This window comes from Haplochromis burtoni, unplaced genomic scaffold (genome assembly GCF_018398535.1).
Source record: "Haplochromis burtoni strain Fernald_Lab_line unplaced genomic scaffold, NCSU_Asbu1 Contig_12, whole genome shotgun sequence".
Taxonomy (NCBI): Eukaryota; Metazoa; Chordata; class Actinopteri; order Cichliformes; family Cichlidae; genus Haplochromis; species Haplochromis burtoni.
In genome coordinates this window covers 2,754,320-2,781,704 of record NW_024582373.1, presented here as the reverse complement: position 1 = coordinate 2,781,704, position 27,385 = coordinate 2,754,320, and the positions used below count along the sequence as shown (strand labels likewise).

General features: G+C 41.0%; 1 protein-coding gene across 1 annotated transcript in view; it reads left to right on the top strand.

Annotated features, from left to right (window-relative positions):
- The window catches only part of LOC102302586 (neurexin-1a), a 264,767-nt gene that overhangs the window by 171,880 nt on the left and 65,502 nt on the right, over positions 1–27,385 (top strand). Inside the window, exon 19 of the mRNA XM_042214402.1 lies at positions 8,321–8,502. Within this exon, the coding sequence (XP_042070336.1) occupies positions 8,321–8,502 (182 nt within the window). The remainder of the gene's footprint in view (positions 1–8,320; positions 8,503–27,385) is intronic.

The following is a 27,385-nucleotide window of genomic DNA, read 5'->3' as shown; positions in this document are numbered from 1 at the left end:
CGCTATGCTTCGTATGCACAGGGGGGCAGATTGTTGGGGTTTTCTCTGTTGTTAGGTCTTCACCTTACAATATATACTTCCATTGTGGTTTGTGTGCTTTTGCATTTTGATATTAGCTGGTGTTCTCTTAAGTACGTTTGACCTCTCGGGCCACCGTACAACCCTGCTTTCAAATCGTTATTTTCATGATTCTCTCTCTGTTTCCCCTCCCTCTTTCCTCTTTGCTGTGGTCGCTTTGTACTGTACTCGCCTTGAGGTCTGGCTTAAGTGCTATTCTCTCCTCATGTTTATTAGGTTCTGTTGCTCCTATGATTTTGGAGCCTGCATCTCATACCCTCTAATAAGGATGACCAATCATGGGGGCAAGCAGCAATGCCCCACTTTTAGTCTCCACTTAATTTAATTACATCAAATTAGCAAAGCAGAGAGGGGGTGGTGGTGGTGGAGCGGGAGGCTTAATCCTTTGCAGCTTATGAAGGCAGGTTGGACACTTTCAGCTGTCCTATGTGGAATAGCTGCTGTGGGATTGTCTTCATTAGAAGGAGCTTAAGGCTCATAGGTCACTGGATATTGTTAAAATAATACTGTCAAAATTGACTAATTAGAATATGTGCCTGGTCTAGTCTAAAGACTAAGATGGCTGCGTTAGGACTTTCTTATGTATCCTGGTATTATATCTTTTTTGTTTTTTGCCTTAGACCCACTTATAATTTGTCAAACAATTTTAAGTGTGAAAAAAGGTGCATTTATTATCATCAATAAAACATCAGAACGTCAGATTTGCTGTTACTGCAGTACTCTAATGCCTGTAAGCAGTAAAGTATGCTGTATCAGCATAGGTCAATATTATATCTCAATCCCAAACAGTAGATATAAGTGAATCCACTATTGGCCAGTGGTGAAGATTAGTCTCTGGGCAATGAACTGTAAAAGTTTATATCGACCGTGCTGTATATATGCCAATGTGCCCAGACTTATTAAGCCAACACAAAATAAGCAGGCAGTCTGTACTCTGGGTTGATTTAGCACCTCTGTCCTCTCTGCTTTCTGCTGACTGCAAAGAGAATAGCTTAGCTCCAGTCTTCTGATAAAGACTGAAGGAAGGATTTATCACTTAAAAAAGAAGACAAAAAAAGAAGAATCGTTGAAAGAAGCAGAGCAGAGTGTGTGCAGTATGCAGTTTCCCTTTACAGGAGTGCGGCAGTTATAGCCTGGCAGATTGTTCAACAACCACTTCATGCAAACGCAATAAATGTTTTGGCTCTACACTAGCAAAACTGGAGTAAATTGATTAGGTGTCCTTGCTGTGCTATAATCCAGTGGTGTTTTTATCTGGCTGAGCAAATCTTAGCTAATCATGTTAAAATTAGAAATGGTCGCATTGAAAGTTGGTTTTGCTGTTGTTTCAGTTGTGCCGTGTGCAGGATTGTGCCTGCTTCAGCCTATGATGGAATCATTTCACATGCCTGCTGATTCTGTTCTAACTGTCTATCCTATTATAAGGGAGGCAGTTGTTTGTGCTGAGAGAGGATTAAGACAAGTCAACAATCCATAGTCTTTTTAGTCTCCCAAAGGGCTGCTCAAACACCAGTGAAGATAGAGAAAGGCTTTTTTTCAGGATCAAGGCTTGAGAGCGAGGTTTAAATTGTTGAAAGGACCTTGCTATTCCGCAATGGAACAATGAACAGATACCGAAATAGAGATAGGGGTTGCGGTTGGCCACAGGCATCTCGTTGCATCCAGTGTACCTCCTTTTCCAGTTCTCAGTGTCCATCTGAATTTCCTTCACTTCTCCCCGAAAGACAGACAACCTGAGGCTGTGCTGTAACTGCCCACTCCGAATAATTGGAAAAACAATTGCTCTCATTTTTTCAGACTTCCTTTTGTTCACTGCACTTGATTTTCGCCAACACAGAGAAGCTGCCAGTCAAAGGTGACAGGCAATTAATCACCTTACATGCCAAAGCTACATCAAGCACAAAGATGATACATGACAGGAGGGTCTGTTTCCTGCTTGTGTCTTTTTTTCCCTTTCTTCTTTGAGTCTTTGTCATGCAATTTAAAAAATATGTTCTAACTAAAAGATTTTTCCTGTAATTACTGTATATAGTTTTTGTAGTCTAAGAATATACTCTGACTAATTCAGCAAAGACAAAGCCCATACAGCAAAAATATATCAACAACGACACTGTTAAGTTAGTCTGTAGCACCTAAAAACATCACCTAATCCGTTATACGGCAATGACTACATTCACACCATGAAATGCTTCTATAAAACACAAACCTTTTGTGTGAGGTAAAATTTTGGTATACTGCAAGTAGTAAAATAAGAAGATAAAAGTGGAAAATGTTTTTGTTTGCATTGCAGACAAAAGGTTAAGCAAAATCTATCTTGCCTGTATCGCTTTAATATGAGGGAAATAAGCTTGACATGAGAAGGCATCTGCCATTCTTGCCTTTGAGTAAAAATTCTTTGTTTTTTATGATATTTTCATTTCATTTGTGTGAAAAACCTATAGGAGATTAGAGTAAACTGTCTTTTGTCTCTGCATTTGTAGATGTCGACAGGGAAAATACTACACTAGTGGTAGATGTGGTTTGGCCACTCATCAGAGCAGAGTGTGTTCTGACAAATCTGATGTACAGTACAAAAGGGATTCACGGAAAAAAAGCTCTCTCAAGAGAAAACTCATGTCCTTGTGCAAAAGGTCCAAAATTGCCCAAAGCAAATTTATGGCACTAAATTTAATTATCGTCGGAAGAGATAGTATTGGGATATTGTGCTGTTCTGGTGCTAAAAGCTTCATTGCAGAATGAAAGAAATGGTTCAATGACATTAGGTGAAGAACCAATTGAACTAGCAGGGAGCTCCAGGGATAGTGTGGCTGGGAGAAACATGCATCCACCACTGTTTCTTTTTTTTTCACTGTACAGCTATGCCTGGAGTGGGGAAAAAAGCACATTTTTGCTGTCAGATTATCCTAAAAAATGACCTTACATACCTGTAGAAGAACTCGGTAAATGTATGAATAGGATCTCATCCTTACGTGCACTGTGCACATGACTTAATAAAGTAGAAATGTGACTGCAGTATCTCACACACCACTGTTGGTACGGACTCAGAAATGTGTAGGACAAGAAACCGCCGTGGTTCCTCTCCTCTAGAGCAGTTAAGTTCACAGCGTGTCACCAGAACAGCAAACAGCCACAGACAAGAAAAACCTTGACAGAAATGCCACCTTGCCAACACAAAGGCCCACAATGCACCAGCAGGAGAACATAGTGCTTACATTATATGAGTATCCACAGAGACATCTTCTGGTATACATAAGCTAGGTTTTGCATTTACACCAGATGCAACAAATAATAAATAGTAGGAAGGAAATAGGTGCAAAAATACATAAATATACACACTGATAGTGGTATAATAGGAGCAGTCACTGCTGGAGCTCAACAGACAAAGAAAAGATCGATACAGTAATTTAAAATCGACAAAAGAATAACATAAAGCCTTTACAGTGGTGTAAAAAAAAGATTACATAAACATGAAGCAAGATTTTGGATTCAAATGTAACTGAAATATGAAAAAACAAATGTTTATTTATTCAAATAATACATGATTAAAGAATTGATGCTTGATATAAACTCAAGTAATTTTCATTTAACCAGATTCCATTAAATTTCACATTTTGCTTTGTACTTATGTAACAAAATTACATGGAAAATTTACATGTCATTAAATTAAAATGTCAGCAGGATATATATTTATATACATAAGAAAACACTGTTGCTGTCACCAAAATCAGACAAATAAAAAATGTTACAGATTACTAACAGTAATAATAAATAATATATATAAAAATAATAAGTGTAAAGCAACAGTTCCATCAATAAATACACTTGTAACAGAATTTTGTTACTGTAAAACGTTCCAAAAGAATGGTACTCTTCTTTCATTACACAAAAGCTGATCCACATTCACTTAAATAACAGGAAGTGACTGTAGAAATGAAAAGATTGCCTTACAGAGCCTTCATAATAGCACCCACATGAAGCCAAAGAATAAATGTTAAAGGTCCTTAATACTAATGCTGTGACCAGTATATCTTTGTCCAGCTGAAGTAAACAAGTCGGGCAAATAGGAAAAAAAATATAATTGTAGTTCAGACACATAATCCGTTGACATTTAAATCACTTCTTCTGTTCACATCACAAGAGCTCTTTAATAATATTTGATACATTTTGTCTGCTGCTATAAATAAAATAATACCGTGGATAAAACAAGAATCGATTGACTGATAGATACGAGGTATTGGCATCATTATTTTGGATCATGGAGTGTGATGTGCCATTTAATTATACACTGAGTCCGTGTGAATGGTGCCCCTACTCGACTGTCTTTGCAATTCGCAGCTTTGTAATTGCTGCCAAGTTAGAACATGCAGCTGAAAAGATATTTAATTAGCTATGCTTTTGAAAGGTTCTGTTCATAACCTCACAGTCTATTTACCACTTCATCTCCTCAACTACTAGACCATTTAATTGTCCTAAAAGGTAAAATAGAGTGAGAGAAAAGGAGATCAGAAGGGGGCTTGTTGTCTCACAGTTTTCCTGCACGGCACTAAATCTTCAGGAGCATTGATCAGAGATAGGGCCTTTACCAGATCCCGATAGTGTCTGATTGGCTAAAAGTGTCCTTATAAATCGTGGTAGTGATTTCTGTGAAAACTGAAATGGTAAACCAATACACATCATTAAGCTTCTTTTAATAGCACTCCTCCCAGGAGGATGAGCACACCCAAAAAATAGATATCTATTTTTATGAATAAATGATGGAACAGATGTTAAACAAAAACAAAACAAAAAAAAACTTTCTTCCTTTGGGATTCCATGCAAGGGATGCACAAAAAAATATCAAAAATCAGAATTTCAAACAGCTACACTATATTCCAAATCTGAGGTAATCTATTTTTGCACGCCAGTCATTACGGGAATCCATCGCAGCAAACAGAGAGAAACGCTAGTGTTTGGTCCTGACAGAAAGCAGATTTATAATGTCATCTCTCCTTTTTCGTATTTCCATCACAACTATGTAATTATGATTGGATTCCTCCCTCGTTTCTCGGCAGAGGCGGTAATATGAGGCGCCTTGTGATGGCAGTGTTGGAGGTTAGAGGAAAGACAGTCTGCTGGCCTGACCTTAGCCTAACAGTGTAGTCAAACACACTGCCTGCTTTGCGTATCCACTCCTCCCACATCTGCTACACTAAGGCACACAGCCAGGATGCTTTGGTTTGCTCACACCTGTCTCTTCTTATGACACTGCATCACTTTCTGAACATACAGAGCCTATAGGACAGTTTGCTATATGCTCTTTACAGTGTAAATAGATGAAGACATTGCGAAGCCGCAGCCAAGAGGGCCTTAACACACACACACACACACACACACACACACACACACACACACACACACACAGGCCATGTTTGCTATTCTACAGTCTACTATCCCACACACCTCTTAGGCCAAATGCAGGAGAACTCCTGGGATGGTGCTACATTTTTAATGAAAGCAGAGTGTTTGATCTGCCAATGTTTATCTTCTTTGATGTTAACTGACACAGTAGAGAGCAGCCAGCTCTCAATGTAGTCCAACACGAGGACAGATTAATTCATTATCCTTTAACAGTGGAAGATTGCGGTTGAGGAGTTCATCCTGGAGGTCTGGTCGAGGATCCGTAGCAGCCTTGAGTAAGACCTCCAGAAACACCGTCTCTGCGTTTCTGCAGCGTGACCCCTCTGGGGAAAGGACTACAAATGTCAGAAAGCATGCATTAATGCTTCTGGGGATAGGTAAAACAAGAAAATCTTGATTACATTCAGTTTCACAGATCTTGTATTGTGCATAGCTTCACCTCCGTTGCACCTGTACCTTGTACTTTCATTTTTTATTTATTTAGTTTTTCATTAAACAGTGGGTGAATAGGGAATAAACTGAAACTCTTGTCAAATTAAAGAGACAACAAACGGGAAGAATATCCAGGACACCACTGTATCTAATGACTACAACAGATCCATATCAGCTCCGGTGTCCCAGGAGAGAACACAAATAACAAATATGGAGCCAGTGCATAATTACTCCCCAGCACTGGAGTTACAGAGGCATGTGTCTGCTGATTTCATGCCATTGCACAACTGTGTAGGTGTGCATTAGCCATGTTTCTTCGTGTATCTTAATCCTCAACAGTCCCCCAAGGACTTCCCAGTAGTTTTACATGCTTGTAAGGATTTAACACTGCTTCACCACATATTGGCAACCTTATTATCTGCATGTTGGTTTCGGAACCACTCAGCTGTTAGTTTTGTCGACCTTTGGTACCATGATTTGAGTGTTTGCTAGCTTAAAAGCACTTCTTTTCCCCCCTCTTTTTTTTTTAACAGTACCGGTAAATAAGCTCTTAGTGGAAGAAAGTGGGTGTCAGATCATATGAATAGACTGAGGGGGAATTAGATGCTTAAGGGCCCGATGAGTTCCAGCACTGACATGGTTTAAAAGCACTTAATTATAATAAGCTGGAACGTTCAGCGAGTGTTAGGTGGCTTGGGGGAAACGGAGACGGTGACAACAGTCCAGCGCGAGATACACGGAATCGAAGATTACTCTGTGACTGGGCCAACATCAGATATGCATTAGTGAAACAAGAAGAGCTTTTTCAGTGGTAGCCGCCAGACTTCATGAAAAAGAAATGCAGCCCGCCTCGCAAATACATCACACATAATGTCTTTCCCTTTGTAGAAGTCATCAAGCTTCATAACGCTTTTTCCATTAGGAGAACAAAAAATGCTTACAGTGTTATATCATTAAGTTTTACAAATGCGAGTTATGCTTTATGAAAACAATAAATCCCGCCATAGATCTCGATGTCCCAACCTCGTTGGTTAATCACATTATTGTTAATTAATGATGCAATTCTTTTTAGCTAATGGTTGACAGTGTGTATTGACTCAAACGAGGGGATGAAATTGGAAAACGGGACTTGAGAGCAGACTGATGCGCTTTATTCGCTGCACTATGAAGCAGAGCTAGGAGAAAGTAAACAACAGGATCTATAAAGAAAATGCAAAATGTATTGATGGTTTTATAACCTCGTGAACTGGTTTACAAGAAAATATCGGAATTACAGTCAGAATGATTTATTATCTATTGTTCAGGCTAAGGCTGTTTAACTCCCTGCCCCTATGAATATTAACATACTCTGCCTCGCTCGCACTCTCTCCCGGCTTCTCCTTCTCTTTCACACTTCCACATGTAAATGCTTCGCACACTAACAGAGCTCCTCGTCTAATTTTTCACTAAGATAGCAGTTTTTATGCTAATCTGACAGCTGCATTTATTTGCGGGCTTTCTCGCTGCCGTTGATTTCCCAATCACATGCCCTATTTGTTCACAATTGTGCACACGTAACCAAGTTTGTTCACAACCTTACTGTGTTTGCGTCCTGGAAAAAAAGGAAAAAAAAAAAGCATGGATTAAAACACTGTCTTAATCTCAAAACATGAGGATGACAGTAAACGTGAACAGAATCCAACAGAATTAGCTGAGATGGACTCATTTCGAAGCATCAGTTTGACTAGGTCACCGGCTTAACGCTGCACAGCATTTTCTCACTGAATAGCTAAGTAATTAGAAGCACTCTTCCATCTACTAGGTCATGTTTGAACCCTTTTATGCAGCCGCTAAAGACAACAAGGTAATGCAGCACGACAGGAAATGGCTGGTTTGGAGGTCACAAGAAGGGCATAATTGGACCAGCCAGTCAATAATGCTGCTATCTCCATCTGCCTTTGAGGCTGCTAATGAAGCATGAGAGATGGGGAGGTGCCCATTTGGCATGCTGGCTACCTGTGAACTGGGGACACGGCCGCACATTCTCTTGCATTCACTCGTATCTCTTCCCTCTAGAGGTGAAACGGGCAGTAGCGGTAAAACTGGGTGACTGTGCAGGATTGTGAGGAAATCAGAACCAGTACCTGCCTCCCTCGTTTTCGCTGAACGTTCTCCTACTCATGAATTGACACGAGTGTACTTCAGACGGGGCTGAGAGCCGTTCAAGAGTGATATGTTGCTCATTGCTTTGCAGAATCATCGCTCTGCACAATAAAACACTCCAGACTGACGGTGCTCTGTACACACGGCATTGATGCCAGCTTTACTGTGTTAAAAATGTTTGCGTGTTGACAGTCAGTGAGTTACGCCTGATAGACGGATGAAAGAAGAAACGCACTATTAACATCTTTAATTCTGGTCTTATCTCTTTCAGCGGGAACAACATACATATTTGGACGAGACGGTGGACTGATCACATACACGTGGCCACCAAATGACCGTCCTAGCACGAGGGCAGACCGACTAGCCATTGGCTTCAGCACACATCTGAAGGATGCTGTCCTGGTGAGGGTGGATAGCTCCTCTGGTCTTGGAGACTTCTTGAAGCTCCACATTGTAAGTCAAAAATATGTTATTTCTTTGTTTTCAGAGCAAAAGTACACATTTACAGCATTTTCACATTAATGATCACTAAGACATCAATCCATCTATCGATCCATGTTTTCTTCAGCTGGAAGTATCCCAGCTGTCACAGGGCGAAACCTAGCTTACTAAAACCTACTTTTTTTAAATTGGCTTCTTACTGAAGTGGGATCCTACATGAACACGATGACGGGCTTTTGACTGCAATCTTGTAACTGTTTCCTGGGGCCTAAATGGGGATTGGGGATTAATTGTGTTGAAGTTAAGAACCTATAAAGAAGTGTGTAGTTGTGTACAGCTAACAGTAGGTTAATGTGTGTGATAAAAAGGAGCCCACGTTTGCTCACCTCACCTCTGAGTGTGACAGCTGCAGAAACAGAGGCAAATTAAGGGTCAGTTCTATACAGTGCATAGCTGACCTGGACATAATTCTGCTGGCTAGCACATGACCTTCCTATCACAAGCACCCACTTACTGACAGTAATGCTGATGCTGGCCAGGAGCATACAGGAACATTGCTCACACGTACACACATGTGAAAGCTACACACCAACAACCCACAAAAAAACATGAAATTGGTCTTGAAGTTTGTCTCAACCCCAGCTGCCCACACACTGAGATTCACACTTACAGTAAGCAAACTGTGACATAAGCAGGCCTATCCCGAGGACACAGTGAAGCAATGATGTTGTTTTTTAGAGAGGCCCCCGTAGTTGCTGTGCTTGGACATGGGTTATTTTCTGTTTTGTCTAGTTTTTGTTTTGTTTGTTGTTACATTTTTCTCCCCAAGCTTTGGGGACAAATGGTTTTTAGCCCCTAGTCCAGAAGAAGCTGTCCAGTTTAAAATGATGTAAGGTCTTTAATGCAGACCGTTTATCATTAAATGCCATATAGGGACATAAACAAGATGTTCAGAAGGACATATATTAAAATATGGTTAAGGCATAGATGTGCTCACTTGGATGTGCAAATGCTCTCCCACAGTCCTCACGTCTTCTGCTGCTTTCTGAGCACCTTTTCTCATGCAGCAGAGACATACTGTATCAGACTGGGTAAAACAGGAGAAATCTCCACTATAATTTAAACGATGAAAATATCTTTGGACCCCTAAGACATAGAAATCTACCCACCAACTTGCACATCATTTTTGCTAACTTATTTGTGTTTTTTCTGTCAAAATGTTTTACAATTTAAATACAATGAGTGGTACTGCTATTTAGTACGGTGGAACACACCAAGAACACACCACCAAATAGAAAAATGCTGCAAAAGCATACAAAACACAACAGAATATGTGTAAACCACAAAGGAAGTGGGAAAAAAACACAAGGAAAGTGTTTTTGGAAAGAAAATAATGTGAAGAAACAGCTGTGAAAGTGACAGAAACTAAAACATGTGAAGGATCGCGCTGAAAAACGAGCAAAAAGAAACGGAGGATTCATTCGTGTTGTGAGGGGAAAAAAAGATGTGTGGTGGTGTGGGTTTTAATCATACAATCCATGTGTGTGAAGGTTCTCAGTCATCCAGGTTATCGTAGTGTAAGGAGCTGCGAAACTGTGAACGACCATCTTTGAACAGAGGGCGGGGCTTACGACACCAACTGTCTGCCATCTATAATCCATTTTTAACATCCCTTCCCAGACGCCTTGACGGCCACTCACATCCTGGGCCATTTGATCTCAGTAAATCACATGATAAGGTGGGGCTAGGCTTCACAATGGGTTCACCTGAAACCTTGGCTGATTGTGACCCACACCTGTTTTCAACCCTTGGCTTGTGTGATTAGGTAGAGGATCAATAGGGGGTCCAGAACCCTCTTGGGGACACTCCCACAGGGCCTAAAATCTGGGACTCTCCCCCATTTTCTCTTAGAACTAAAGAAGCTTCTCGGATGAGAGGTGAAACGTCTTCAAGAAACCTAAAGACGTCCAGATGCTTTTCTTTCCAAGCGCCTTAGACTACATATGATCATATATTACTGTATAATTCATACAAAGTGTATGTTAGCTTGTGACTTGTGACACGTTACTGTTTGACCTCTCAGAGCCACCGTAACTTGGGACCTTTAGGCTACAGGTTAAAATAATATAACACTTTGCACTCACTAGAAATCTCCAGCATGTTATAAGCCCTTAATACACGTATGCGCCAAGCTGTGCATTACAACATTCCTCTTCCTGGCACTGGAGGAAATGCACAAAGGTGCATTTTCCACCGAAAGACAAAGGTCACATCTTGTGGAAACACAAGACGACAGCGTCAGCGTGTATGCCAGGTTTCAGATTCGCTGTGAACGAGTGATGAATGCTAGAGGTTATAGGCTTGAGCCTCACCGACAAGCGAGGTGACAGAGGGGAGTCTCACATTGTATAACAAGACAGGAAGATCATGCAGCTTACAAAAAGATGCATGCACATCCTCCTCGTGGAAGAGTGTACCAATCCAATGACATTTTACAGGGAGAAATTGTTTATAACGCATGTTCATACAGCAGGGGCAGTGGCTTGTGAGAATCCCCTCTCCTCTCGCATCAGCAGTCACTCTGAAAGCTCATTTGTTTATTTCTGCACATTTCATTAGAAGATGAGCGTGAGAGAAAAATAGCTTTAAAGAGAGGAAGGAGGCATGAACAGGGTGACTTAAGACATGCTTTTGATTTTGTGACATAAAAGCAGTAAATAACTTGTAGCGTTTACAGGTTTTTATAATTTAAACGGCAACGTGACCATAGGGTTTTGTCAAATGTTGATTACGAATAAAAAAAAAAAACTACATGTTTTAACATGTCAGTTTAAACTTAAAATTAGCCAATAAATCTGCCTCTGAAAGACTTGTTGAATAGCATTGTGATATAGGTCTATTTCCTTAGTTCTGAAACGCAGCCAAATGAAAGAATAGCAGAAAATTAAATCACGACATATTGAAAAAAGATACATCTTATGAAACAAACCATCTAGATGCTTCTGTCATCTCCTTATTAATTACAGAGGAAAGGACGTGTTTTACAGTGCTCCGTTAAACACAATGAACTGTGCAAAATTGCCACTTTGATGCTTTTCTTCACAAGAATAGCAGCACTCAGCGTGTCACCTACAAAACCCTTAACTAGTTGAACTGCACCCTTAGTGGATCAGGCTGTAAAATGAAACAATATTGCAATATATTGGCCATTCCCAACAGTATCCCTCTCGCTCCTTTCAGTTACCTCAGCTCTGAGCAGAAATGTCTTCGGAGGAGTGTATCTTCAGCTGTATGAGATGGGATTAGACCAGATTTCAGTATTTACCCCCCTCCTGCTCCATCCTCTACATCCCCCACCCTTCCTAATCTCCTGCTCCCATTTCATGATGACAGGAAACCCAGCGGGGCTTGAAGGACGCCATCTCAGCTCACGCTCGCAAGAGGGAATTTTCTGAGTAAAATGTGGAGACTATGATTTAAATGCACCTCAAAGGAGGTGTGATCCTTCCCCCGCCTCGCCTTTTCCAATGCAGATAAAGACAATGACTGTGAAGTCAGCGAACCATCAAATGTACGACAATCACTTTCCTCGGGCTTATTACTGCAGCGCACGTGGAAGAGGGACTAGATTCATAATAATGTTCTTGCCGTCTCACCAATTACGATGATACTCCACAATCCCTTTCACGTTTACTAAGGTGAAGTGTATTCATGAGACTACAAGAACAAGTATCCCACATGGATGTAAGTCTTCTCTGTACATGATAGTGTGGCTTGGAAAAGAAGCCATGTATATAATTAATTGCGCTGTAGCTGAAAGTCAAATCCACACAATGACATTATGCAAAACAGGGAGTTACGGATGTAATGATCCTTGGTGGGTCTATTCAACGGTGTAATCCACACAGAAGAGGAATTGGAACAAAGTTTATAAGATATGGGTATGGAATACTTTTCTCTGTTAAACAGTTTACTGTGCAATGGCTGTGAAATTTCAGCACAGAATACTAAAGCGGGTGCGCATTTTACTTTTACGCTGTCAAGGAAGTGCCATTTATTTTTCTGCACAAACAAGGGGTGTTGGTGTCTGTTATTGGAAATCCATCTGTACATTTTTAGGAAACCATTTACTCTGAAGCTTTGCAGTAGCGTTTTTTTTTTTTTTTGTTGTTGTCAATGAGCAGCGGTGACACAGACTATCAGAGGCTCTCCTCAGTCTCAGGCAGGGCCCCGAGGGGCCCACTCAGCTTGTTTTGTGCTGGCACTCAATCTCAGTGTAGGGGTTGGGGACTATTCCAAGTGCTTTCTTCTTTTCCTACTTCTAATTGCATGCATCGCTTTAAAAAAAAAAAACAGGCAATGAAGGCACGCTGGCTAAGACGGCAACACTGTGAAGTTAATATATTCCACGGAGCAGAGAGGATGGTGGAGAAATAATGACTTCTCTAGTGGAGCATTGCTCCCTTCGGTCCTCCTTTAGCTGACTACCAGAAAGGGGGTTCTTCCTCTGATGGAAGACACCTTTAATTGCAGTTTCAACTCCTGCTCTCTACCCTATTAATCATGTAAAATGGCTTGAGAAGAGAGACTACCTTGCACACTGTCTGAGCATCTCAGTTTCGAGTGGGAAAGCATCAACTTTGATATGTTCTTTTGGAGTTCACATTACTTATAAAGTTCTGATTATTCACAATCGTGTGCTTCATTAGATGAACACTGCACTTTCACATTCGGTGCTATGAGATTGTTACCTGGGAGAGGTGCTGCAGGTCTCAGGAGAGAGCCTGTGTCACGCTATTCCCCATGCTCCTATTAAAACACATGTCCAGGGAAGGGATCTTATTCTCATCCACAGTTGTGTTAAGGTCTCACACCCAGTAATTACCTCGCTATGCGCAGACATAGAACACAGCCGCATGCAATACCCCCAGGATTTCTGTGTATACAGCCTTCCTGCATTGCTTCCCCATTCAGTGCATATCAATAATTAGCAACTGAGCAACTGATAGTTGGACCAACTGGAAATGGAGAAGAAATGAACACGCTCGTGTCAACTTGTGTGCAGGCGTGTGCGATTCCATGTCCAGCTAAAGGTTTTAAAATCATTTTCATATGTTGGATGCTTTTAGTGTTTGAACAGCCTTTACTTTAACTGTTGTTGCCATGGCAACTATTCCAATATAGTCTGCTGGACTTAGCTCCATGGTGAAAATGTTCATTTTAAGCTGATTTAAAGTTAAATAGATTACATTATTTCAAATGTAAAACTGCAGTATACCATTTCTGTTATTTAAAATGCACAAATGCAAACATGCTTCTTTGTAACTTTACATGAAATCAAGACATAATAGATGTTGCCACCAAGATTCCCCCCGTTGCTCTCCAATTCGAAGCCTCGGTGCATCTTATTCACTAACACTAGGAAACAAGATGCATCCTCGGCTGTGAATCACACAACAGTAGATTTTCGCTCACTGGAGCACAGAGTTATTGGATGTGATGTACTATTTTACATTTTTTATTTTTAAAAATTATTTCTTTTGAAATGCTCCTCAAGGCGTCAACATCACAAATGCGGTTGACAGGTCCTCCTCAAATTGGAGGAGGTGAAGTCTGGCAGACAGCTGCCTGCTACACACACCTGTGTCTGCATGCAGCTGCCAGTCAACACCGCAAACTTTAAGCCTTAAGAAAGTTTGGATGAGTTAAGAAGTAAAACAAAAAGAAAAAAGAAAAAAGAAAAACAAGCTATGGAGACCATTTTTGATGGTTTTCCTTTTTTCCTCCCTTTTAAAGTAAAAGCAGAATGAATGAGCCTTTGAGGTCCAGATTTTACTCCCATGTCACATATAACGTCATAATCGACTTATTTTCGGATGATGCCTCAAGTGGTTACTGAAGGAACTGCATTTTCTGAGAATAAAATCTGTAAAATTACAAAAAACGTCATCCAAATACAGATGCGTTTCCCATGACATTATTCATCATTTAAATGTCATGCTCCAACAAGCAGAGGGTAGGAGAAAACACATTCATCACAAGCGATTTTGCTTCCCACGGTTTGTGCTGACACGAGTCACTCTTAATTCTACAGTTACCCCGCCTCCCTGGGACAACATCTTAAGACAGCCTTAGCTGCCAACCTGCTCCACATTAATCAGAATCAGCAAAAACCAACAGAGCGTGTAATTTGAGGATCATCAGCGCAATGCGACAGATGGCAAAAGGCCAAAGTTTTCTTTTCAGCCTGCTTGACCACCTTTTGTTTCAAGATGCATTCCATTTTATGTTGTGGAGGTTTCCCTGCATTCCCACTACTCCTATTTAAGGGATCTTGTAATAAAAGCCTGACTAGCAAGAATCACAGAATCAGCCCTCACAGCCTAACTCCTCTCCTTGCTTTCCCTTTGTGTGACCAAGTGTCAGTGAAACCAGAACTGCCATTTCCTTGTCAGTATGTTTGGCAGGTTGCAGCGCAGTCTGTGGCGAAGCTAGGCTAATGGCACTGTAATAGTGAATTAACTGCTGACCGTAATGAGGAGATAGCACTGAAAGGAATGAAATGAATCATTTACTGCTGATTCACTCTCCCCAACATGAATGGGGAGGAGACGGCAGTAAGAAAGTGCAATGCCTAATAACCCAGGCGCTGCATATATTTAGCATGCAGATTTTGAGCCTTAATTGTTAAAGTGGCGATGAGCAGTGTTATTAGTATGGTAATACGCTGGTAAATATGGCATTGATTTTATGTTGGCTGTGACCGATTGTAGCAAAAGGATGTAGGCGAGAGCGAATGGCCCCCTATCTCTTTTAGTCATAGACGGGACATCCACTCTGCTCGGATGATGTACCTGACCTCAAAGAATCAAATCTCATCATCTCCATATTGAGAAGAGACAGCGCTAGAATTGCCATTACTCATCTTTCAATTCCAATCATTTCTCAATTTGTTCAAGCTCTTTGCCACTACAAAGCCAAGTGGTCCATGAAGAGGAATGTGTGTGTGTGTGTGTGTGTGTGTGTGTGTGTGTGTGTGTGTGTGTGTGTGTGTGTGTGTGTGTGTGTGTGTGTGTCTGGGTGTCTGTGTGTGTTGTGTGTTGAGAGAGAAGAGACAGAGAGCGAGCGAGGGGAAGATCTGTGTGTATGTGTATTTGAGAGGGCAGGACAATAATGTGTCTTCACTTTTATTAGTGTAACAAATCACAGCGAGCACAGCTTGTCATCCTCAAAGCTGTACATCAATATGTTCTAGGCTTGCCTCATACAGAACAATATTGCCATGGCTAACATGGGGTAAATTTGATTTCATCGTCAATGTTACACTGTTAGGCATGTTCGCTTTTTGGGGAGTTACAAGGTTAGAAGTGTCAACATTGTGTTTGTTTTTATCTGTGTGAAACATTTTTTGATTGGCTCAGCTATTCTCCAAAGTTCTCGCTGAGCACATTTGTGCAGAGCGCTCAGGCTGCTTAGCCTCAAACGTTGCTCCGATTTTAAGATTCTTGCTTAGTTTAAAAAGAATTTAAAAAGAAACTAAAAGGCAGACCTCAGTATGCTAAAGCATGAGGTTTTGTGTGTGTGTTTTGTTTCTTTTTTTGGAGTGCCACAGCATGGAGTCACCATAGTTGTTGACTTCTGACACAGCTGCCCCGAGCCTCGGGGTGAGATAAAAATAGCCTTCTCTTTCTTGCTCCATTACAGTGAGCTGTAGCTCAGCGTCCCCAAACTATCACATGTAGAGCTTATTTTTATAGGAAGTACATTGTTATTCTTTGAATGTTGATTGCCTCGTTACAACAAGTAAATCATCGAATATAATCTGAACAGTAACAGATGATGAAGCATAAATAGGGATAGTGTGAATAAATCTAAATAACTGTAGCACTGCATTAGTGTCTTCTAGTTTCCCCCCCCCCCCCTTTTTGACAAGCAGTGTAAAACTCTCTGAGGAATGACTTAACATGGAGTGAGAATAGCTGTTTTCTGTTGTCATTACACTTAGTAGTGGCTGTATGATTTCATTATTATAAAATCAAGGGAAATGTATTTCTAGAAGCATATGTAAGCATGTTTGTATGCGCTTTTAGAGATGTTGCCTAAAAGCAACATCTTGCGCTGCACGCCCTTTAAGTCCACTTATGTTAACCGAGGTTGAAGCACAAGTAAGGCAATTTGGACCGGGTCAAGTCTAAAATTACTTATACAATTACTTACACATATCCCTGGCAAAGACAAAGCTTCTCTGCTAATTATTCCGTAATTGTTGTTGGTGCCCTGTTGTTGATGGCTTCCATGGTGCTTTGTGTGGGGCTGCATGGAATATTTAACAGACAGCTCGCCTTGTTCCGGTCAACTTAATTACCTTTTTTTTTTCCACTGCAGCACTGTTCTTCTCGCCAGCCTGTTGTGCTTTCACACACATAAATATAATACACATATAAGCATGCTGTTTTTAATTATGTGCTGCTGTGGAAACATTTTGCAGCATGGCACTGTAGGCAGAGCGGCGTGTGCTATTAGTGGTTTAGCTCAGATAACTGTAGCCTTGAATTATTGTATTCCCCTTTCCATTTCATATATATATCATTTTGTTTGAATATCTTGTATGTGCCAGGAACACGAAAATTATCCTCCTTTGTTACAGTTTGCTTTCACCAGCAAGCCGCACAGGCTCATAAAACATTTAGAGTGACTGAGCAGCAGGAAGCTATAGATTGAAACAGATCTTTTGGACATATGGAAATCAGCATAAATGAAACCAAACTTGACTGGGGTTAGTGTGGTGGGGGAACCGTATCCGCTCTTAAAATGTCTCAGACTTCTGAGGGAGCAACCACATAGTCAGCAGAAACACTCATCTTCCTCTTGTCCCCTGGTTTCATTTATGAATAATGGATTTAGTGGCCCTTCCTATATCCTCTATTGCTGCCGGTCAATATTACTAAAGACTAACCTGGAAACACAGCTATTGTAATTTCAGGTGTATATGCCGAGGAGCACTTGACATTCAAGTTAAATATTGCAAGACGGATGTGTATTTTCTTCATTGGTATTGCTTTTGGGGCAGACTGTCTGGCCACTGCCTTCTATTGTCTTCCAGCTATAAGAGTGTAATGTTGCAGACAGGAATTCTAAGTGAGCCTCTGGTCATAGATAGTTTATACCACAGCCTCATCAAAGGAAAATTTGTATGTGTGCGCGTGTCTGTATGCGCGCGCGTGTGAATGAATATCATTCTCGGCTGCCTCCCCGCTATAATAAGAGCTGCTGTGCAGTGAGGGCTGCTGGTGCGAGAGCAAACAATCCATGACGTGTCAGCAGCCTACATGTGCAGCGCACCTCATACAGGGAGATCAAACAGACAGGCACATGTTGTTCCTTTGTCCTCTTCCATCCCTCAGGTAAGCGCACGAGGTTGAGCAGGGCACCCCTGGATTTGTGGCCTCATTCTGCCCAGTTTATCAGCCATGCAGCGTGCCTTACCTCGGGAGAAAAGACAGACACTGCGCAGAGAGAAGGCTGGGATTTGTTTATGTTGCAGTAAATGTTGCACTATCGAAGAGGTGCTAAACTTTATGGCCTGTTTTGCGGGTCTTCTAAGTAGTTGGTATGAGTGATGATTTGGTTTGCTTTTTCCCAGAAGGGCGAAGCAAACACCTTGACAACAGTAATTAAAAGTGTATGTGAGGCCTAAATCATTTTCTTCTCTCCTTCTCCTCCCTTCACTTGGCCTAATAAATCAGTTATGCTTGAAGTGTCTCCCTCTCCTTAACTCTTTATTTCACTTGCGCATTTTGTGAAATAGCCCTGTGTCTGACAAGGAGGGGTTATAAAAGATGTAGAAAATTGTTGTGGGAATTCTATGTCTCTGCTGGATCCAGACTGCGCTTAACACTTGAAGTCAAAGCTTTAATGTGGCTTCAGCACAGAAGCATTACAACATCTGATCAGGTATAAAGCTAAAGCATTTAAAGTGTATACACTATAGCTGAGAGTTACTATGAATTATGTGTTTTGTAATTGATCTTCTAATTGTGGTATGAGATCCATCTATCCAGCCATTTTCCTTTGTTATCCTATTCAGAGTTGTTAGAGGTTTGGATCTGGGAGAAAAAACAAAAAGCAGGCGCTGTCAGCCCTCTTTAGAATACAAACATAACATGTTTATCACGAGGCCAGTTGAGGAGAAAAAGTGAGTTGGAGATGTCACCCAAGTGATGCCTCAGAGTACAAAGCGTAAAAAAAAGTCACCCAAATCAATGCCATATCCATCTATGCCCACTCTTTAACCCATGTAGTCATTTCTGTGGCAATTAAAGGCCAGAATGCTGTTGTTATTTATATGAAAATGTAACTGCTATTGAGTGCCAGTGTCGCCCACCACGCTTCTTTAGTCAGTAGCAGCACAAATCAATGGCCAGCCAGTCAGCCAGTCTGTGTGTGTTTGTTTTTAAATCCATAAACATCTACTCAATAAACTCACAAACCTTGGTCATTGCAGCCATTATTATGGTATTTCCAAGCTGGAAGTAATTGTATAATCATTACCACTTCATGAAATCGTAATAGGTGCTGCAGATTAGAGACAAAGTAATGGCATGAGCCAGGAACTTGTGACTCCATCACTATTAAACAGATGGCAATGAAAAGTTTGTTTGTGTCCACACAAAGCACAGGCCAAGACCTTTTTTTATAGTTTGCTTTCATCCATTACATCTGTAATGTTTAGCCTTGTTAGTCTGGCAGCAGCCACACACACATTTTACATGTCATTAACAACCACAGCTCACATTAAAAAGGCGCACAATGATGCATTTTTAAAGAATGTGGCTGCTTGCTGTCTCTGTTATTATCAAAAATTTAAGCTGCGCAGTTGCCTTGGAAAACATGTCACTGCTTGTGTCCGAAGTGTAGGGTTGACATTTTATAAAAGGTTTGATATCTCTTAGCCCCACTGGGGATTTCCTAGCACACCCTGGGAAGAGGAGAAGGCAGTGGCGAACCTAGTCACACATCCGGCCTTATCGGCCTGTCGTATTATTTCACCACAAAGAACCACAGAGGCCTTATCTCACAGCCATCTTCCTGATAAGGTCTGCTGCAGCAAACAAAAATAAAAGACAAAAAGGAGGGTGTGAGAGAACAAAATAACAAAAGCGGAGCAATGTTCCTTCGATGTGTTGGTCTTTTATTACCTTTTCCCTGCAAGATGACTGATAAAAAGCCAAAGACAATGAAGGAAGGAAAGACGGAAGATAAGTGGAGCAAAAAGAAAGGATAAAAAACTGAAAAGATAAAGAATAAGGACTGTGTCAGGAAAAGCCTGATGTTGGCGCAGGGGGGATGAAGGGGATAAGATGAAACAAGGGAGGTAGAAGGATTAAGTCTGAAAAAGGACTCGAGTGCACATACACAAGCCACGAGCTCTCATCCTAGACTACGCTTTGCGCTTTGCAACATCTACTGACAAGTTGTCAGATGCAGGTCGCTCATAAACTCAGCGACTGTTGTTGTATCTGACACTCTTACACGTATGTGCACGCATGTAGGAGTGTGTGTCCTCCTCGCTCTCGGTAGTTATGTGAAACGTGTCACTGTATCATCATTATAGCCAGGGATTCATGCGAGATCTAAACGTGCGCACACACCAACAATGGGAGATGAGGCATGTTACTGCTGCACAGACATGACTTCATTTTTTTTCATAGGTCTTTACTTAAGTAGATGATGGAGCAGTTAACAGCATGAGTGAGCAAAACAGTTCAGGAGCAGCATCTTATACCAGCTTACTCATGTCTCCCTGCCTCAGCTCAGCTAGAGTTTTTCAGTTTTATACAGATACAGAAGTCCAGTTAATTCTAATGCACAGTATTAATCATGATGGCAGCAGTACCCACCACTCTTCTCTGATCACTTCTTCTGTTATGAACCACGACTACGGGGTAAAGCTGAGTCAGGAACGGCCCGGATCAGTACTCGTAGCATATGGCGAGAGCTACGTCGGCACGGTTGTTGTGACACATTGTTGGAACGGTTACAGTGTGAAAGGACTTCACTACACTTCAGTGCCCAGTGTCCTTTGTGACCGCCATGATAATGGGTACTTGTTTAACTTTCACAAAGACAATGACTACATTGACAGAAAAGACCTTCAGTAAAGCCTGGCCAGTTTTTAGAAAGTCTGTTTAACTGCCCAGACTTGGGTGTCGAACTCTTGTCCCAAAATTGTTAAAACTTGGTAGCAGCACAACTAATTTCAGTGCGCACACGGGGCTTTTCATTCACTGACGCATTTTGCAACATGCTGTTTGAATCGCTGCAATTTAATTTTGTTTACTTGTCAGATATAATTGCTCTCACTGAAATTTCATGGATTCTCTCACCACTCTCTAAATTGTTGTGAAATTCAAATGTACTATTTCCCGCTTGCTGGAAATTGAAAATATTTGCTCCTGCTGCTCCAGTGTGCTCATCACAGTCAGCTGGTTTCCATGAGCCTTTACCTAAGGGCTATGGTCTTTAAAAAACTATTAATTGTTCTCCCACAAAACGCTGCGTCCAGATGAGCAGAATCAACTTTTGGAGATATTAATTATGTATTTGCACACAATTAATAGCAGCCCACTGACTCCAAGGTCCTGACTCAGATCTGAAAGTTCATCAGCTTGGTTTATAAATATGATATGAATAAACGTTGCTTGCGTTTCAGTCCCCATGAAACCTGGATTTATTTTTTGCAGGAATGCTGATCACCTGCTCTAAAACTGCTCAGCAGCTCTGAAGGCCTGAAATTTTCAGCACGCACCTAAAAGTCAGAGTTATAGCTGGCTGTGAAGGACAGATCCCATGGCAGCGTGCACGCATGTATATTGTGAACAAGTGGGTGTGTGTGGGTGTTTGTGTTCACGCGTGCCCTTGTGTGTGAATTGTTCAATAAAGTCATCACAGGCCTCATAAAGAAAGCTGCCATTTACAGCATGGCACAAAGGTCAAGGAGCTGAGCCTGATGAAATCATGCTGGAGAATAGGCTTTCCCGCTGCCAGGCCGTGAAAGAAAAGAGATGTGCGGAAAAGCAGGAGGAAAAAAAATGAAGGACATGAACACAACAGAAATGAGGAGCAATGTAAGATAAGTAATGGGAGAGATAAAAATTGTGTTTAACTTTTACAGATGAATGAAATGTTTCACAAAACACAGATCGAACTGAGATCTTGCGTGACCACTTAGACTAATGATTCATGATGCATCCAAACAGTAGCTGAAAGGGCCAGTGTGAACAGACAGTCTGATAATGTACATCTAATTATAACTCCCAGAGTGGGACCAGAGCGTATGTCTCTTCCGACATGCACACACACCGGGCATGGCCACGTCCTTATGAGCGCCAGCAGTGTTACCAGGCCTGGTCAGCAGGAAGCTTTAAAAATAGTATGCAGTATACTTACTATACATCCCAGGGCTGTATAACGATTCCGCTTCCTTGAACCTTAAATTGTTAATGTAAGCTGTATCTCGAAATGCGGTTAATGAAGACAGCAACAGAGGGAGGAGGGAGTCATCAAGCTCCAGTATTTGAGAGAACCCCAGTTCTGTGTTTGGGGACTGAAAGTGTTGCCATATTGGCAGCTGAACCTCATACCTTTGATGAAACACTGGAACTGGTGAGGAAGAGCTGACAGACACATTCCCTTTGGCCAAGTTCTGTCTTTTTTTCTGCTGCTCTATTGTCTGACTTTGTCAGATCTGTGAATTTTTGTGTTTGTGTGTCTAAGAATGCGAGAGAAAAGGGAGAAAGAAATGGGAGAAGGCAATAGAGACAAGCCATGTGTGTCTGCTCCTGTGTGTGTGTGTGTGTGTGTGTGTGTGTGTGTATGCGGGTGTGTGTGTTCTGGGTGAGCAGTCATCTGATGAACTGCCTTGCCACGACCGAGGGTTGTGAGCTCCCCAGCCAGTGAGATCCTGTTGTTGTGTTGGTTAACAATGGTCTTCCTCGGCACCACAACTCACAGAGCAGCAGTCAGAGGTTGGCAGACCCTAATGGAAACGTCATCTTCCAGATAAAAGATGGTCAAGCTTTGATGAGAGGGGGAGTTATGGGAAGTGTATAATAAAAGAACCATTTCCAATCGGTTCCAAAGCCAATTTAAGAGCACTGAATGAAGACAGACGCTGTCATAGACAAACTGAAAAGCCGACAGTCACTCATAGCTGCTCCCCAGTTTGTCAGGTAGAGGGACCTTTCAATATACTTCTCCATATTCCTGCCTTGAATCAGACAGGCAGTAACTCATACCTGAAGCTGGATTTGAGAATTAAAAGTCTGGCGTGCACTTTCATCATTTTTTTCCTCCAAGTTTTCCCTCAGACTCAGCTGTGATGCCGCAGTCATGCTGTGAATATTTTCTGACTGATGCAGTGCTTATAGAAAATAACACACCCTGTTTTTCTAAGCCAGGTGGTACCACTTACGGCGAGAGTTAGTGATAATTGTTGAAAAAGCAAGCAGCGCTTGAAATTGCAAAATGTGCTGTAAATAGAAATGTGATATTATTTGCCTTCGCTGTATCAGGTCCTGTTGCTGGGTTCAGAATAGTGCTGCTTATTGTGTGGCCCCTATGGCAAAAAAAAAGCTCTTACCGACACTGGAAACTTCACCAAATGCTGAAATATTGCAGGCAGTTTCACGGCACAGAAAATATCTGTTCTGCTACCCTTAAAATACTGACTGGGAGTAAATAGAGAGGAATACAGACCCAGTGGTGCTGCAGGACAAAGAAGCACCGCTTCCTTCCGAGTACAAAGAATAAAACAAGCGCATTTTTGACCTGCTGTATTGTGTTACTGGATGCTGCAATGGGCGAGGTGTTTGACACTTGTGGCTAACAGACACACACGCACGCACTCACAAAAACACCCCATGTATCCTACCGTAGTTGTTGTTATACTGTTTATTTATTGCTCGGAAACACCCACATCTGGTTATGTAATTTCTTGACTCTCCGGCTTGGCCGAAAAAAATGTGGGTGTTTTTATAAAAATTCTGCCTGACGTTGGGCCCAGCAGTGACACCAGCACCAATCACATGCAGAAAAAAATGGTACCTCTGGCTTCTCTTATCTAAACCTGTCCCATTCGTCACTTTTCGCACCCCACCATCTTTTCTCAGTCCACTGCGAGCCAGAGAAGGTGCGGAATATCAAATCAAAATATTCACTGTCACAGCTAAAGCATGTTAATGGGTGGCATCCAACAAAAGGAGAAAAATGATTTTGGTAATACAATCAGTAAAAACAAGCACAACACCTATTTCTCCCTGTGCCCAGGATAATCGTATGTGTTAATGCGAGCGCTAACAAAGCTGATCTTTTGAAGGTGCTTATGCTGTCTGTGTATACGTGCACATATGTAACGCTAGAAACCTTCACTTTAGTACTGTTCTCTGCAAGATGCACAGGAAGTGCTCGCAGACACGCCCCTTTTGAAGGCATTGAAGTAACTAGAAGGTTTTTTTTCAGTAAAATTGATTCATTTTTTGGTCAAAACCGACATTTCACATGAAAGGATTATAAAAGCATCAGCTGGCTGACTCGCTGCTATACTGCGTTCCTGCAAAGCAAACCATATGATGCTTTACTTCACCGAGGTAAATGCAAGGAATTTACCATTCATCGTGCGCAGCGTGTTACAACCAACTACGCTGAGGTGGTGGCTCAATCTTCAGTGAGTTGTGAAATTGTCTTTCTTAGCATACACTTTCATTCTTTCAATTTGTGTTCATTCTGAAATTCCCCAACTTCTCAGACATGACAAGCTCATTTTTTTTCTATTATCTCCCCTTTTTATATTTTATTCTGGTCTTGATTTTCCCTATTTGTGGAATCCTTTTGATAGTTACTGTCATCCAGTCAAGCCGACTGAGTTTGTCACGGGGAGAGAGAGAGAAAGAGAGATGTTCGCGTTAGCTCAGTATACAGGTGAAGTGATGATAAGCCTACTTGAATTGACTTGAATAGTTTTACCTTTACTGCTCTCTGTGATGGTGACAGGGGCATGGAGGAGGGGCGGTGGAGGGGGGAGGCGGGTGCTGCATCACTGCCATTCCCCCATCCCCTTAATGCTACGGCAAACAATGGAGGAGTCGTGTTGTTCTACTTTTAAACGTGTGAGAGTCACAACAGAGACAAAACATAGAGTTGTTTTCATCAGCTTTCTCTGTTGCTTGTCTTCTTTTCACGTTCTCCACTGGCGCATATGGTGCAATCTGATAACTGAATTCCAACTTTGTTTCTCTTTCCTTTTCCCATCTGTGCTTCTACAGTATCCGTCTTTATCTCTCTCTGGAACTATTAGGAGATTAATCAGGCTGTCTTGGCTCTTCCTAAACACGCTCTGCTGATGGGGCTCTTCCACAGGAGAGACTGGTGGGTGGGTGGCAGCCATTAGAACATGGTAGCACTTTGATCTGCTGGGCGGATTTACAAAATTGCACTTACTGCTCCTTGTCGAAGGGTGAAAAAGTAGAAATGTGAAACAGGGAGGTGTGAGGTGATGTTTTTTACAGCCAGTTTCAATGTAAATCATGGTCCCCGGGCTCCTTTTTTTCTTCTCCCTCAGAACAACATAATTTTAATGTTGGTAGTCCTCCACGAGCCAAATCCTTTTTTTTTGTACTTTTCAGCAGCAATCCAACTTTGTCCTTTATCATTTCTCAAATCTTTAAGCTTCCTCTACGAGGCACAGAGAAGATGAATCCAGCTCAAAGGAGTACGTCTTCTCTAACTCTAACTGTCGTCTCACCCCACACACCTTGCTGTGTCAACTCGGTTTAATTAGCAGGAGCGATAGCGACCTGTAGTGAATTATTGTTTTTAATTATACAATTTTACCACTTCTACAAATAAGATCGGTGTTTATAGGCTAGATGAAGAGCCAGCGAGCAAGGAATCTCTCACTCGCAGTTTTTTTCCCCTCCAAGCTGAAGAGAGGGTGAATCAACGTGCAGCTGCTGAAAGGAGAAAATTAAATCCAATTTCCATTACCATGATAAAGTGATTACATCACATCTGAAAGAGCCCTGTAGCAAAGTATGGGAATCTAAGCACATGCATGTGCCTTGAGCATCCAATGACAGAGATGCACGTCTCTGTGAAAATCAAGTGTCCCACACACATTCTTGCCTCTTCCTCTCTTTCTCTTGCATGCACACACACACACACACACACACACACACAAATCCGTGTCCACATGCACACAGAGCTATAGAGTCTATTGACCCATCACGTGGATTAATGTTTGGTAGAGTTAACTTGCATTTCCTCTCACCATAACAAGGCTCCACTGTTTCCCTTTTGCTTGGATATCCAGACTTCGTGGCCACGTTACACCTGGGTGGCTCTGCTAATAGAAGCATTTTATCGGACTCGTATGCAGGAAGCCTGGCTACACCATCCATTTTTATTATTCATATATCCCTATTTTCAGATTCCATGCTCATTTTAGCCCCATGACCCCCTCCATCTTTCTGCTGCACATGCACCTACTCATGCTCTTCTGCGTGCTCCAGTATGCGCTCAACAGGACATTTATATGAGCACAACTGGGTACACAGATGCAGTCAGTGGTGCCACTTACTGTCTATGGCACAGAAAATCAATGTAAACCACTTTTAGTCTAAAATGTGTCTTCAAGGGTATAACACACAGTCACAGCTTCCATTACACGTATATATGTGGTTTTTAAATTGTAATTGTGATTAATGTAATCACCATTAAAAAACCTGATAGCTTTTTGAAACATAAAAGTACACTGTTCCAAAAAATAGTAATGTCAAAGTATCTTACTGTATATTTTACAGTTTTGTACTGTCTTTCTAGAATATCATGAAATTTACATAAGTAGACTGTGATTTTACATGTCAAAGGTAAAATAACATAACATCACTGTACATATAGTAAAACACAATTTACTTGTTTTTTAAATATATTTTTTTGTACATATGCATATTTAGATTGTAAAAATACATTCAGAAATGTATCATAAATTCACAAATATTTATCTGTTATGTGAGAGTATGATCTGTTAATCCAAATGTAATACTATGGAAAAATATATAAAATGATCAAAAATGAATGAGAATAATCAATAATTAAAGGAGTATTTGAATTATAATTGTGCTGAAAATTTCATGTCATCTAGGTCTGATTCAATAATTCAGAGGTAACAAGTGAAAATATAATTAATAGGAATAAAAACGAAAAAAAACATATAAAACATTGCACGGCCACGCTGTGCTAATTATATATTTAAAAAAAATAAATGTAGAGGTAGGAATTGCAATTAATATAAATCTCAAAGTATTCACAACATTCCTGAACAGAAATAGGCCTCTGCACCTGGGTGAGGGTGTGGCCATGAAAACAATGTGACATGCCATTGGATGTTGGGACACATAATAACATGACGCTAAGCATCGGCCAATGAATGTGAACTAACAACCACAAGGTCGCGGGTATGGCTGCAGTGTAGGAAAAAATCCTAATATAAAAGTATTTTACTGCATTTTACAGTTTTGTTCTGTTCTTCTAGAATATCATTAAAGTTACGTAAATAGACTGTGATTTCACATTTCAAATGTAAATTAACGTTAAATCACTGTAATGTAATAAAACATAATTTTCATGATCATTAAATGTATCTGTCTGTACACATGCATATTTAGATTGTTAAAATACATTCACAAATGTATCGTGATTTCACAAATATCTGTCCGTTATTTGAAAGATCGAACTGTTGAATTCAAATGTAATGCTATGGAAAAGTATATAAAATGATTCCTATAAGCTTGTGTTACATCACATAAGTATTATTTTCATTGCTATTTAGGGCGATCGT